General features: G+C 45.0%; 1 protein-coding gene and 2 long non-coding RNA genes across 8 annotated transcripts in view; 1 reads left to right on the top strand and 2 right to left on the bottom strand.

Moving 5' to 3' along the window:
* Positions 1-2,658, bottom strand: part of LOC129392726 (WD repeat domain phosphoinositide-interacting protein 1-like) — a 6,571-nt gene extending 3,913 nt beyond the window's left edge. Inside the window, exon 1 of the mRNA XM_055089813.1 lies at positions 2,495-2,658. Within this exon, the coding sequence (XP_054945788.1) occupies positions 2,495-2,574 (80 nt within the window). The 5' untranslated portion in view covers positions 2,575-2,658. The remainder of the gene's footprint in view (positions 1-2,494) is intronic.
* A 3,235-nt stretch (positions 2,659-5,893) lies between these two features.
* LOC114487621 (uncharacterized) lies at positions 5,894-10,074 on the bottom strand. Of its 5 annotated transcripts, XR_003682819.2 has the most exons (5): positions 9,875-10,074; positions 8,360-8,583; positions 7,434-7,578; positions 7,227-7,333; positions 6,843-7,074 (listed from the first exon to the last, which is right to left on the bottom strand). It is a non-coding gene; the product is annotated as an uncharacterized lncRNA (long non-coding RNA). The 5 variants fall into 5 exon arrangements; XR_003682820.2 differs by lacking the exons at positions 8,360-8,583; positions 9,875-10,074 and adding an exon at positions 7,723-8,142; XR_003682822.2 differs by lacking the exons at positions 6,843-7,074; positions 8,360-8,583; positions 9,875-10,074 and adding an exon at positions 5,894-5,984 and having other exon boundaries at positions 7,434-8,144.
* LOC102978245 (uncharacterized) overlaps positions 6,761-14,625 on the top strand; it is a 16,409-nt gene continuing 8,544 nt past the window's right edge. The window contains exons 1-4 of one of the 2 annotated variants that reach the window (XR_003682817.2): positions 6,761-6,849; positions 10,789-10,977; positions 11,858-11,970; positions 13,707-13,837. This is a non-coding gene — a long non-coding RNA (uncharacterized lncRNA). The remainder of the gene's footprint in view (positions 6,850-10,788; positions 10,978-11,857; positions 11,971-13,706; positions 13,838-14,625) is intronic. The other variant, XR_003682816.2, reaches the window with a different exon arrangement.

Here is a 14,625-nt window from a genome sequence, read left to right as displayed (position 1 = left end):
CGCAAAAAAAAAAAAAAAAAAAAAAAAAAAAAAAACCTTCAAAATATACATACTCCATAGTGATCACTGTTTCTAAACCTTCTTCCCATAAACTTTTTTCACATAAATATGTGTGCATTTAGTTGCAAACCAAGGTTTCTAAAGCTTGCATGTAAGGGGAAAAATGTTATAATTAGAGTCTTATAATATTAACCAAAAGATCTGGCAACTTAAAATAACTTTCAAACATATGCCCTTTTCCACAAGAATTTTAAATATGGGAAATGGCAGTGTGATCACTGTTGTGTTTTCAGTGGTTGATTAATGACCACAAAAAACTCTGAATCAAGGAATTCAGACTAAAACCTTATTTCATTCATAAGGCCTTTTTGTGGGAAGAAAAAAAATTCTCATCACCTCTCATGAAAATGGGATTTGGGACAAATACATACCACGAATCAAATGAAAAAACACACCCAAATTGTCTGGCACAGGGCCAAGCATGAAGGATGAGTGAAGACTGCTAAAGGTTAGTTGTCTTCTAACTAACCTTCTCCAGAAAAACTGGACCCTAAATTTGGCCTATACTTATAGAAAAAGACACGCTGACACTCCGAAATGTATTCGGCAAGGGGCTTGACTTACTTTAAAATCCAGTGTCATACCCTCTGAGGCTCAAAGCAACACTGTGAGAAAAACTTTTATTTAGAGGTGCGACAGAGCTGCCCAGCAGAGCCAGGAAGACAGAACTGACAGCAGGGACTGAGGAAATTAACTTCCCAAGCACCCTACGGTTTTGAAAATAACATTCTTATCCAACTGCTATGGAAAGCTGGGACTTACCTAGAGTAAAAATTAACATCCCTTTAAAAAAAATGTAATAAACAAGGCTACAAAGCCGAATTGAGAACATTTCCTACTAAGAAGCAAACTACCTAGCTCCCCTCCTTAACCTGCTTTCAACTGGGAAGGCAAACACCCAGGAATTTCAACAGCCATCCTCTCTTGCAAAATGTGTCTTACAAAACATCAGAAGTGTATCTAGACCATCATTTCTGTAAACTGTGGCTCTCAACCCATGAGAAAATAATTTAGTAAGTCACGAATGGCTTTAAAAAAAAAGAAACACAAAATACCAGAGGGTATTGCACACATCAAGAGTAAACAGCATGTTGTGAATTGCTTTTCAGTGATATTATACATATACGTGTGTGTGTGTGTATATACACACACATCTATATCTGGATATTGGGTAATGTTGTAATATGTATTTCTTACTGTGGGCTGTGGTCAAGGAAAGCTTGAAAGTCCCTCATCTAACTCAGTTGTCCAGCTACTGGATTACACGATTACACATACAGCTTTTTTGAACAAAGGTATATTGTTTGGCATAGGGTGTTTTGAAACAGAAACACAAAGGGAATGGAAGCCAGGGTTGCTTATGGTACACGATGGCCTTAACTACAGCACTGAATGTTCAATATTAGCATAGCCCAGGCACAGACGGCCAACACACACCTGAAGCTGACTCCAAACAAGGAGCACAACAGTCTGGTACAGCAGGAAATGGGAAACTGGGAAGAGGTCATCACTGCCTAATGCTCTGGGTGCACATTCCAAAGCGATTATTCCATATGGTGCCCAGAGCTGGTGTCTAACAATCCCATGAAGAGGTAAGGGAGCAGGAGTTTGCTTCTAAGGGACATCCTCCAGATGTCTGAAACAGTTCAGCAACTCCCGGCTCTCTGGCCAAAGTCCCAATGGGAACATCAAGGTGAAACGTTAAAAATCCAGTCAAAAAGCAAGAGTGGAGTTCATGCTTCTCCCGGAAGACAGCCTGGGCCGGGAAAGGGCTCCTGGACTCCCAAGAGGAGGCTCGGCCTCTCCGGTGGGCTACGTGAAGACACAGTGAGAGCAATGGAGAGGCTTCTGACACCCAGATCCGGCGGGCGAGGTGCCCTGCGCTGGGGCTGGGACCGGGGCTGGCCTGGCCGCAGGGATAGGCTGCCTCTGAGTCATTGGCCCTGCCCAGATGCCACGTTGAGATGCTCAAGGACAAATGGGAAAGTTTTTCCTGTACTCCCATCTTCCTGGGCCCCAACTACCTCGCCTTGGGTCAGCTTGCAACTTCCCCGTCCTCTCCCATCTCCTTTGCTTTGGCCTCTGCCCCTCCTTCCCCAGACCCCCACTTTGGTCACTACCCCGCGCCCCCGTCCCCCCACGTTCCTTGGCCTCCTTCAGCCCCACTCCCCCGGCTAACTCCCTCCTTCTCCCCCGGCCGGGCCCTCCTGGCTCTCGGCCGGCAGCGGGCGACGGGGGTGCTCAGCCCCCTCCTGGAGGACGGGGAGGCCGAGGGGGCGGCCCGGGGACCCGCACCGGTCCGGGCAGCACCGGCCGTCCGCCGAGGCCTCTGGGGGCGTAGGCCCGCGCCTCCTGCACAAGTGGACAACTGGACGACACCCCCGATCGCGACTTTTCTCCCCCACCTCCCGGCAGGGCAGGCGCCTCGGCTTACGTGCAGTCCTGGTTGAAAGAGAAGCAGCTGAGCGCCTCCTCGACCCCGCCCGAGGGGCCGTTCGCGGCCCCGGCCTCCATCGGGGGCTCGACCCGGGAAGCCGCCGCTCCGAGCGGGCGACAGCCACCTCAGCAGCCCGCTGGCGCCGGCCCCGCAGGCCGGGTTGCCCGCCCCCTCCGCCCCCGGCCCCACCCCCGGCCCCGCCCGGGCCCCGCGTCGCCCCGCCCCTCCCCGCTCAGCTCCGCCCCGCCCCGCCCACTCCTGCCGGTCCCGCGGACCCAGGCACCGAGAGGGCGGGGTCCCCAATGCCGGCCTCCATTGGTCGTGAGCCCACGCCCCGGCTCACCCTTGGCCAGTTGGCGACGGCTGTGGGCGGAACCGCCCTGCTGGCGACCCGCCCCCAACTCCTAGACACGGCTTGCCATTGGGCGAAGGCGCGTGACGCCAAGGCTGCAGGCCACGTGGCGGTGTTTTCATTGCCAGGGCGGCCGGGCACAGCGGGAGGAGGGAAGGGCCAGGCAGCTGGGCCCGGCCTGCAGGCCCCTGTCCGGCGTCTGCGTCGTGGCCGCGGCAAAGAAGACAGGCGGGCGCGCTCGTTCCGACCCCACCCAACCCCGTGTCCTGGGTAACACTCCGTCTATTAAACTTACAGTTTAGTAGAGAGCGTTGGACGCCAAAGCCCCACCCTCTCGTAGAGTCTTCAAGCTGCTTAGAAAACTGTTTCTAACAGGAGGATGCTGAGGCCAGATAGGTAGGGCGTCATCTTATCCATTGTCCGTTGAGCACTCTTACCACAGGTCAAGCAGCGTGTTAACAATGTGTATTATCTCGTTGAATTCTTACAAAACTTTGGGAGGAAAGCGTAATTATGCCCAATTTAAAGAAGCCGTAACTGAAGCACAGAACTGCTAAACAATTCTGCCTGAAGTAACACAATAAATGGTGAAATGTGGTTTTGTCTGATTTCAAGACCCGTGCACCAAAGACTCTGCTAGACAGTTTTTGGCAAAACCTATCTGATCTGTAGCTGAAAAAATGAAAGAAAATGTGCATAGGATGGCGTATTTTATGAAAAGGATGAAGTCTTGAAGACAGCACAGTAAAAACCTCATGTAATTCGAGGTGAATCCAAACGGTCTCTCTTCCCAAGATGAATACATGTTGCCATGTAGAATTAACACAACTAATGAATCAGTAGCTCTGCTAGTTTTGGATGTATATAATTCCTGACGAATTTTTAATTCATGCTTTTCAAATTTTGAGATGAAATGATATTTTATTGTTGTTGTTGTACCACTGCATTTCAGACTGGTATAATTCAAAATTTCTATTTTGTGACAAAACTGTATGTATATATAGGAAACTTGGACCTACAGTGGGTGAGCAAAGAGCACTGTTTCTCTTAAGCTTTTCTGGTTGACTCCTGGTTTTGGTTTTCTGAAATGCAAATATAACAGTTTCTTCTTTCAGTGCTATTATTCTTTCTCTCAACTGATGTAAAAATAGTTCAGCTAACACATCTACAGATGTCGATTGCTCTTTAGCTGATTGTGAGGTGTTGTAAAAATCATCGTAAGGGAAGGAGCTGCCGCTTGGATGCTTTAACTGTGTTATCCTTGAACGTCTCAGCTCAAAAGGGCTTTCCCTCTCCCCTCCCAGCTCAGGCAAATGCTGCAGTCCTTTTTGTTCTATTTAGAAAGCAAAAAGTCTGGCATTCTAGGTGTTAGGTTGTTGGGAGAATTACATAATGAGGTTGTTGGGAGAATTACATAATGTGCACAATAGGTTTTTTTTTTGTTTTGTTTTGTTTTTGTTTTTTTTGTGGTATGCGGGCCTCCCTCCGTTGCGGCCTCTCCCGTTGCGGAGCACAGGCTCCGGACGCGCAGGCTCAGCGGCCATGGCTCACGGGCCCAGCCACTTTGCGGCATGTGGGATCTGCGGCCTCTCCCGTTGCGGAGCACAGGCTCCGGACGCGCAGGCTCAGCGGCCATGGCTCACGGGCCCAGCCGCTCCGCGGCATGTGGGATCCTCCCAGACCGGGGCGCAAATCCGGTTCCCCTGCATCGGCAGGCGGACGCGCAACCACTGCGCCACCAGGGAAGCCCACGCAATAGGTTTTTAAAGTCGAAGCTGTTATTACCAAGAATTTGAATTTTATGGGGTAGAGATGGGAGCTGGTGCTAGTTTTTGAGCAGGAGCGTTTCATGATAAAAGTGGTGTTTTAGGCAGATAAACTCGGCCAGGGTGTGCAGAGCAGATTAGAAGGGAGAAAAGCCTAGACTAATGTGAAATTTTAGGAGCAAAAGCGTGTGAGAAACTAGGCTGTAGTTTGGCAGCAAGGTCAGAAAGGTCAGGACAAACCCAAGAGAGATTCTTTGTTCTTGAAATGTATTTGACATATAACTTTGTGTCAATTTAAGGTGTACAACGTGTTGATTTCATACATTTATGTGTTGTAACGTGACTGCCATTGTAGCGATAATTAGCACCTCATCACGTCATGCGAAGAGATGTTTTGAAGGGCGCTGACCAATAGAAGGATAATGTGAGCCACAAATGTGAACCCCAAATGTGATTAAAAATTTTCAAGACGTGTCATTTAAAATTTTCTAGACCCCATGTTAAAAAGGGTAGAGAGAAATGGGCAAGTTAATTTTAATAATATTTAACTATTTAAATATTATTTAATATAACCCAGTACGTCAAAAATATCATTTTAGTAGGTAATCCACGTAAAATTATTAATCAGCCAGTTTGGATTATCATTATTTTTTAGCATAAATATTTAAAATCCCGTGTGTCTTTTTCACTTAACGGTATATCTCAATTCGCACTAGCCACATTTTAGGTGCTCACGTGGTTGGTAGCTATCTTATTGCCCAGTGGACTTCTGAGAGCATAAGCCTCAGGGCATGGCGGCTGATGGGGAAGGAGGGGTGGCAGGGAAGAAGAGCGAAGTCTTAAAGCCGATTCCATGGTCAGAAGGCGCATTGTGCTGCTTTCAGAAACCAGATGTCTGGCACGTATTTAGGAAGCTGCATTTAGTTGCATACACATTGAGGTGGTAGAACTGAATGCTCATTGGAGTTAAGGTTCAGACCCAGAGATGTAGATCTGGAAGAAAACAGGTCACCTTCCCAGCCCCACTTTTTTCTATGAATGATCTCCCTTGTATATTTCCTACTGGGTTAATGGTTCACATCCGCCAAGGACCCATGTGGAAATAACATCCCAGGGCTGCCTCATCTGGTTTTATTTTTCCCAAGACAATACAGAAATCTGTATTTTATGTAAATGTATATTTATAGAAATATTTATTTCATAGAAACCTATATTTTTACGTACAAATGTTAAACGCTGACAACTAATTCTTCTTTTTAAAAACCACTATGTGAGCCAAACTAAATACATCAGCTGGCTGGATGTGGTTTGTGGAGGGCCAGTGTATGACTTCTGTTACGGGAGAAGGAGCCACTTTGAGAGGTTCCACCTTCAAAAAAAAAAAAAATCCCGGAAATCCGTTTGGATAAAAGGCCAAGGAAAAGGTTATAAATAAATTCAGAGGTGCTGAATTCATTTAATGCCAGGCTGGTTTTTCTGGTTTTTTAAGTCCTAGTTCTTGTCTAGGTTCTATAGGAGTGGAAACTCCTGATTTGAATATCAGGCTTATGGCATCTTAATCCTTTCACATTCTTGGAACAGAGATTTCAAGGCTAAATATCAGAAGCAAAGGAATATCGGGGGAGCGGGGCAGAGAACACACAGTTTACTGAAATGGGAACAGGATTTTGACTCTTTCTCTTTTTCCCAATTGGAATTCCTACGTGTCCATCTTTTCCCAGGCAAAATGTCCATTCTTTCTAGGGAAACAGTAAGTCAGCAAAATCTTGGGAGAATCAAGCCAGGGTCTGGGAATCAAACATCCTTTGTAAGATAAACTTGCAGGCCACAATTCAGCTAATGAGAAGACTTCCTATTTTTGTAACAATCAGGCTGTCATTTAAAGATGCTGACCAGGGCATACACAGGGCATTAACAGGGGAAGTTGGAAATGAGAAATCCTGTCTGATGCAACCTTCCGGTCACTCAATATGGTTGCCTGTGACACCCAACCATCTATAATTAGAGTAACTACTAGGTGAGTGAATACCACTCCTGGCTGCTGCTGCTTTTTATAAAATCCATTCTATTTTTATAAACTCAAGTCACAGGAAAGAATCTCCCTTTTCTCTTCTTGTTGATGTGTTTCAGCACTCTGACTGTGAGCCGAGGAAGAGTAGAAACACAATGGAGAAGGGTGTATGGTAGTCCTTGGAGAAAAGAGGAAAAGACGAGGGAGGGGCAATAAAAAATAGGTAAGTCTTTGGGGTTGGGGAGAGGGAAGGGCGATGGGTTATGATGTGAAGGAAGCTCAAGAAGTTAGCCCCACAGTTCTAAGTAGGAGAGGAAGGAACGGGCTGTAGGGTGATTTCTGGGAAAGCAGATGGTCCCATGGGATTGGCAATCAGGAAGTCCCCAGCCAAGGGGCTGGTTGAGCAAAGGCACAGCTGGACTTTCTTGTTCCTCACCGTGGGCACCGTCTATGTGGGAGAGCATGGCTGCAGTGAGTGAACAGCCCCTGTGGGATGTGCCTTTTTTCCCCAAACGGAACCGTTATTTCTGGGTTTTTTGCCTGAAACAAGGGAGGGCAGGGAGCAAAAACTAACAACCTTTCTAATATTCCTTGACTTACCTATTTCCTCTCGAGGGTAAGAAACAATGATATTTCACTGAAGAACTGGTGTCTTTGTCTTCACCCCCTCCCCGATCTGTCATATTTTGGCTTCCAGAATAATCTTCCTAAAACACCAAAGCAAATCACAAGTTCTCCATAGATAGCTGCTGGTCAACTGACGTTTACAAAGACAGTAACTTTCTATGCCTGCATTTGCAGACTTACCTTGAGCAAATGGCCTGTTATTCAACACAATGTGGGGAGGTTCAACCATCGAGTTTCTGTTCCCCGGGACATCTGAAGACCAGCCGAGATTACAGACATGGGTTCATCAGATCAGCCAATCACCCTGGCTTAAGTGTTAGAGTATCTGGAAATGGAAAACAAAGCTTTATAGAAAACTTGGCTTGAAGCCTCATACAGCTTCATTTAATGCTCACTACATCTGTTCTGTCCAGGACATTTTATCCCCATCATGCAGCCGTGTAAACCCATCTTGAGAGACGTTGGATACGTTTCTCAGGGTCCCAGGAGATGTTGTCTTCACTCAGTTCCCTCCACTGGATTCTCGGGTCACCATTTCATGCTGCCTCTCGCATTGCTGTGGCTCAAGGTTGGAAACAGAGCTGGAATCTTAAGCTCTACCTCATTGGCTAGAGAGGCAGGGCAGAGAGGAAAAGGCAGGATTGGGCTAAGAAGGCCATTGGTCAAGCTCAAAGGGGAGGCGTGGAGTCCTGCAGCTTTTCAAAAAGGTCCAAAGCTTTGCTTACGTTTGCCAGGGTACTACTCCAAGTAGAGTTGGCCCTCTGTATCAGTGGATTCCGCATCCATGAATTCAACCAAACTTTGATCGAAAATATCCCCCCAAATTTAAATAAATAAGGAAATAAATTCCAGTTCCAAAAGGCAAAATTAGAATTTGCCACGTCAGTAACTATTTACATAGCGCTTACATTGTATTAGGTATTATAAGTAAGGTAGAGATGATTTGAAGTATTTAGGAGGGTGTGCCTAGGTTATGTGCAAATACTATGCCGTTTTACATAAGGGGTTTGATTTTGATATGGGGCAGGGGCCCTGGAAGCAATCCCTGTGGGTACCCAGGGTCGTCTGCACTAAAAACATCTTTTGCTCCCAAGCAAAGTGTTAACCTGTGCTCCTGGGTGGGAGTGGCTAGTTGGTAAATGATGCTGTAGGACTCTGGGTTTCTTCCTGGTCCAGAGAGATGGCCTAGGGAGTGGTAACCATTCCTTGGAATACTTGTCTCTAGGAAAAAGGTGATTTCGCAGGTCTTAGGACGGCAGGGTAACGGCTAAGAATCCAACGATGCGTGGCGAACAGCGCCATCTAGCGGTCCACAGTATTCGGTTCCAGGCTGGTGGGTGGGTTTTGAAGGAAAAGACTGACTTTAGGGGAAAGATCCGAGGATTTGATTCTAAAGCTTTGGAAGAAGAGTCCCCGAGGCTCCCCATGTGTTCTTCCAAAACCTCTTTACTGTCTGTGAGACATTTGGAAGGGGTTTGCATATTCACTCATTTGAAAAATCTTTATCAGGTGCCTATTCTGTGCTTGGCACGGTTCCAGGCCCTGGGGATGCACCGCGGGACAAAATCCCTAAAACTCCTGCCCAAAGTCCTAAATAGACATTTCTCCAAAGAAGACATACAGATGGCCCACAAGCACATGCAAATGTGTTCCACATCACTAATCATCAGAGAAATGCAAGTCAAAACTACAATGAGGTATCACCTCACACCGGTCAGAATGGCCATCGTCAAATCTACAAATAATAAATGCTGGAGTGGGTGTGGAGAAAAGGGAACCCTCCCACACTGCTGGTGGGACTGTAAAGTGGTAGAGCCACTATGGAGAACAGTATGGAGGGTCCTTGAGAAACTAAAAATAGAACTACCATATGATCCAGCAATCCCACTCCTGGGCATATATCCTGAAAAACTATACTTTGAAACGTTACATGCACCCCAGTGTTCATTGCAACACTATTTACAATAGCCAGGACATGGAAGCAACATAAATGTCCATCAACAGAGGAATGGATAAAAGTGTGGTACATATGTATTGATACAATGGAATGTTACTCAGCCATAAAAAAAGGATGAAATAACACCATTTGCAGCAACATGGATGCACCTAGAGATGATCACACTAAATGAAGTAAGCCAGACAGAGAAAGACAAATATCATATGATATCACTTATATGTGGAATCTAAAAAAAATGATACAAATAAACTTATTTACAAAACAGAAACAGACTCACAGACTTTGAAAACAAACTTACGGTCACCAAAGGGGAAAGGTGGGTGGGAGGGATAAATTAGGAGCTTGGGATTAACATACACACACACTACTAGATATAAAATAGATAACAGGACCTACTGCACAGCACAGGGAACTCTACTCAATACTCTGCGATAAGTTATATGGGAAAAGAATCTGAAAAAGAATGGATAGATGTCTATGTGTAACTGAATCACTTTGCTGTACACCTGAAACTAACACAACATTGTAAATCAACTCTACTCCAATATAAAATAAAAATTAAAATTTAAAAAATAATAAAATTTTAAAGATTTTTTTAAAAATTAAAAAAGTCCAACCCACATAGGCAGAAAGACCACAAAGAAAAAAATAAAGTGGAGAATACCTGAGATGTAATGAGTGCTGAGAAGAAAAATAAAGTAGTGAAAGGGCCTCTGGAAGAGTTGAGGAGGGAGTTGATTTCACCGAGAGAAAGCAGGCGAGGCCTCCCTGGAAGATTCCCTTTGAACAAAGGCCTGAAGGAGAGGTGGGAACGGTTTCCGGAGACCCGTGTGGAACAGAGAGAGGAGGGGGCAGAATCCGTAGGCAAAGAGGTCAGAGTGGAAGTGCTGGGGTGTGTGTGGGAGAGAGAGAGAGAGAGAGAGAGAGAGAGAGAGAGAGAGAGAGAGAGAGAGAGAGAGAGAGAGAGAGAGACGGAGGGAGGGAGGGAGGGAGGGCGAACCAGATCATTGACAAAGAGGTAGTGGCTGAAGCCATGAGAGCAGGTAACGTGTAATGGAACATGCGTCAGTTGGTGAAGAACTGGAATGAAATGTCCTGGTTTGATGTTTGGAGTATTCCTTTAATTTTAGTTACACTATCAGGAGGGAGGCCGGCTTGCATGCTGAGCTGATCGGGGCCGCTCTAAGTCACACATTGCTGATGAGTGAGAACCTCTGTTATAAATGGAAATGTGAACTGTCAAATGCTCCTTGGCTGAAACTAAGTGCCGCACAGCATCGCCTACTTTCCTTATTGATTGCAAATACACGCAGGGGATAAAAAGCTGGTGTGTTTTCCAAAAACACGACTGAGAGTTTTCACGGCTGCATATCTGAAGTGGGTGTGATTTCGACATTTCATGATTTCTCTGACACCAGAAACATCTTTTGGTCGGGTTCTAATTTCTTATGGAAGTTTGGTTCCAGAAGCTATTTAAGAGCCTTTAGGAAAGTCATCAAGTGGATAAGATGTATCTTCAAATATTGAAAGTGGCAATTTCCTAGGTCCTCAGTTCTTCCCTTTCTGCTCTCTCCCCAGGGATCTGCTCCCACACTTGCCGGTTTAAGTCAGCCTCTATCTACAGTTGACCCTGGTCTGACCTCGCTCTCTGGAATGCTCTGCCTGCCTCTGACTTTCAAGGCATGTCAACATGCACTCCAATGGCATTCCTGAAGGGATCTCTTTCTCCTGCGCTCTTGAAAGAATCCTGCTTCAGCAACTCCCAGGGTATGGTGGGAGAGGTGTTTTTTAAAGAGATTTGTCACACACCAAGGACAGCAGTCATTTACTTTGCACCCTTTTATGCATGGACTATTTGCATGGTAGCCTGTTCATTTCCATTCTCCTATTCTCCCAATCCATGAACATAGTATAGATTCTGAGGTCTTCTTGACCCAGGTCTGAAATTTCTCATGAACACATAGCCCAATGCCTTACACCCCGCAGGGATTCTTATCACATTAGCCTGTGTATTTCCTTCAAAGCAGTTATCACAACCTGAAATTATCTTGTTTGTTTATTTGTTTACATGTTTACCGTCTATCTGCTCCATCTAGAAGGTAAGCTCCATGTGAGCAGGGTCTTCTCCCAGCATCTAGAGCAATGCTTGACCACATAGTAGGAGCTCATGAAATATTTGCTGAATGACTGACTTACAGAATCAATAATTTTAAAATCATATAAAACTTATTAATTAAATTTCTAAATTTATAAGTTAAAGTTAAGCTTTCCATTAACTCATCATCAGTGTCTTTTTTTGTTTCTCTTAAACAATGATATTGTCCAAATTTAATTGGTATTATGACCAAATGTCAATTAACTATATTAGTGGCTCTCAAAATTTTTGGATTCCCTTGACACTCAACAATTATTGAGGGCTCCAAAGGACTATTGTTTGTGTGGGTTATATCTATCATTATTTGGTGCAATAGAAATGAAAACTGGGAAGAATTCAAAATATTAATTAATTAATTAATTAAAAAATAATAAACCCATCATATATTGACATTAATACCATATTTTTTTCTGTTTCCAAAACAAACAAAAAATGGGGAAGAGGGGCTTTGTTCTACATTTTTACAAATCTCTTTAATGTCTGGCTTAATAGAAGACAGCTGGATTCTCATAACTGCTTCTGCATTCAGCGTGTGGTGACATCACATATCGTGTAGGCTTCCGCAAACCCCACTGTGCACTTATGAGAGAACAAGAGTGAAAAAGGTGAGTCATTCCTTGGTATTATTCTGAAAATAGTTTTGAGTTCACAGGTGCCTCAAGAGATTCTTGAGTGGCCCCGGGGATCCTTGAAGCACATTTTGAGAACAAATGAACAGTATTAATGGAGAGGAATACTTTTCTTTGCCTTTGAACTGCATCACCTTTAAACACTGTATCTTCCTCTTCAACATCCGTAGCTTAGGTTAGTATTAAACTGCTCGTATTCCTCAAAAACGTATCATTGCCAAGGGAAGCCAGGATGCGTAGTGAGGGATGAATGATGGAAAAGTGAACCAAAGGCCAATGTTTATTGCACTCTGACCCATTCACACAGAAACAGAAACATCAATTATAAAAACATGAGCCTTTACTGCATGCTCCATATTCTCCAAAGACTGTCTCTACTCTTTATAACAACACTTCTATGTAGGAATTACTAACCTCATTTCGTAGACAAAGAAAGGAAAACTCAGAAAATGTAAACAATATGTCCGAGGTCACCAAGCTAATGAGTGACGGAGTGCTGACTCTGGTACTCCAAAAGCACTTAGTTTTTTACCATCAAATACTAGATTACCATCACATGGGGAGAAAAAAAATCAAAGCAATGACGAGTTCACTGTATAAATGAATCAAAGAATTTTAAAAATACAGTTTTTTTCTTTCTCTTTCAATGATGTGTAACTAAAAAGAAGTCGATGCTTTTTTTCTCCGATTTGAAAAGTAATACATCTACAGCAAGACTTAAGAGCAACAAAATATCCATCAATAGAAGACAGGTTACATTCACTGTGGTCTGTGGATAGATGGACCATGATGCAGTCATTAGAAGGAGGAAGGCACTTCTATGGGTACTGATAGGGAACCATCTCTGAGAAATGTTCTATGAAAAAATAAGGTAGCGCAAGGTCTGTTTCTATTTTAAAAATGTGTGTCTTAACGTGCACAAGTCACCGGTGTCTTCCATGAACTCAACGAGAGGACCAACAGGAGACGGCTTATTTTTCTGTGATTCTAGTCCCTTTCTCCCCCATGTGCACACCTCAAGGTATTGTATGGGCAGATCCGTAACTTTTCAGGTCCTTCCAGAGAACACAAAGTGTCCCTCTCACAGCCAGTTCAAAACCACCATCTCTGCTTTTTCTCCTTCCCCACCTCCTCCTTCCCACTCCATCTCCATCTTTTTCTGAGTTGGGACCAGGAGAGATCAGGGGACAGGGGTGAAGTCTGCATCAGAGACATCCCTGTAGGTCTCCCCCACCCACCGACCCTCGCCCATTAGGGCAGCATCTCCAAATGCCTCCAGAAGCCTGTCTCTCTCAAGGGCCCCATCTGTGGTTACTCAGAGGGCCTCTCACGGGACCCCCGCACTACCTCCTTCCTGATGTGGGTGATGTGCTCTTTAGCAGACCTCCCATGGCTCTCCTCCTTGGCTTCTTCCCCCAGCACCCATCCACAGCCTCTCTCTTCTGTTGCACGGTCAGGTGGCAGGTGGAGCCCTTCCAGTGGCTTCTGCCTTTCTTATCCCCCACACACTACTATATATAAAATAGATCATCAACAAGGATCTACTGTAGAGCACAGGGAACTCTACTCAATACTCTGTAGTAACCGATATGGGAAAAGGATCTAAAAAAGAGTGGACATGTGTATGTGTGTAACTGATTCACTGTGCTGTACACCTGAATCTAACACAACATTGTGCATCAACTATAATATAAAATAAAAGTTTAAATTAGGGAAAGAAGAGATGGCTTCTGTCTCGACAACTCCTCCAGCCTCTGTCACTGCGGGAGCTCACCAGTCCTCACCTCGACACGGCTGGTGTAGAGACTTCTCCGCCGCTACCCTCCCTCCACTCACGCCGCTGGTAAGAAGCAGGCACGAGGCTCTGTAGGCCTCCACCTTTCTCTCCCGTCTTCTGGGGACCCAGACCACGTTCCCAACAACCTTCCCGCTCTCTCTGCTCAGCCACCCTGGGTCGGTCCTGAGCGTCTTCCCAGCACAACCAAGCTTCCAACCAGGGCCAGGGACCTAATTTTCAGGACCCAGTGCAAAATGGAAATGCAGGGTCCTTTGTTCCAAAAGCAAGAAAAAGTACGGTTAAAGGCACTAAACTATAAAGCTTTTTCCTTTAAAAATGTTTTATTAGTTATAAATCATAATGTGGACAAGAAAGCTACATGAGTAGCAATGTAGCTTACAAACAGCAAAAAATACCATTCTGGGGTCATAATTTTATCTAATGCAATAATTTGCTAATGTGATATCTTGATTGATCATTAGGATTTTCTGGCTCACTTTTCTGCAAATTAATTTATTAAGTCATCAAAAATTATAATTAAGTTATCAAAGTTATACTTTTAGTAACTTTTTTTTTTTTTTTTTTTTTTTTGTGGGGTGCGCCTCTCACTGTCGTGGCCTCTCCCGTTGCGGAGCACGGGCTCCGGACGCGCAGGCTCAGCGGCCATGGCTCACCGGCCCAGCCGCTCCCCGGCATGTGGGATCTTCCCGGACCGGGGCTCGAACCCGCGTCCCCTGCATTGGCAGGCGGACTCTCAACCACTGCGCCACCAGGGAAGCCCCAGGAACTTCATTTTTAACTGACATAACTGAAAGTGATGTCAGTTGCTCTTGGCAAATGCCTGACTGTAAATA

Source organism: Physeter macrocephalus, chromosome 14 (genome assembly GCF_002837175.3).
Source record: "Physeter macrocephalus isolate SW-GA chromosome 14, ASM283717v5, whole genome shotgun sequence".
Classification (NCBI taxonomy): Eukaryota; Metazoa; Chordata; class Mammalia; order Artiodactyla; family Physeteridae; genus Physeter; species Physeter macrocephalus.
This window is presented reverse-complemented; position numbering and strand designations above follow the sequence as displayed.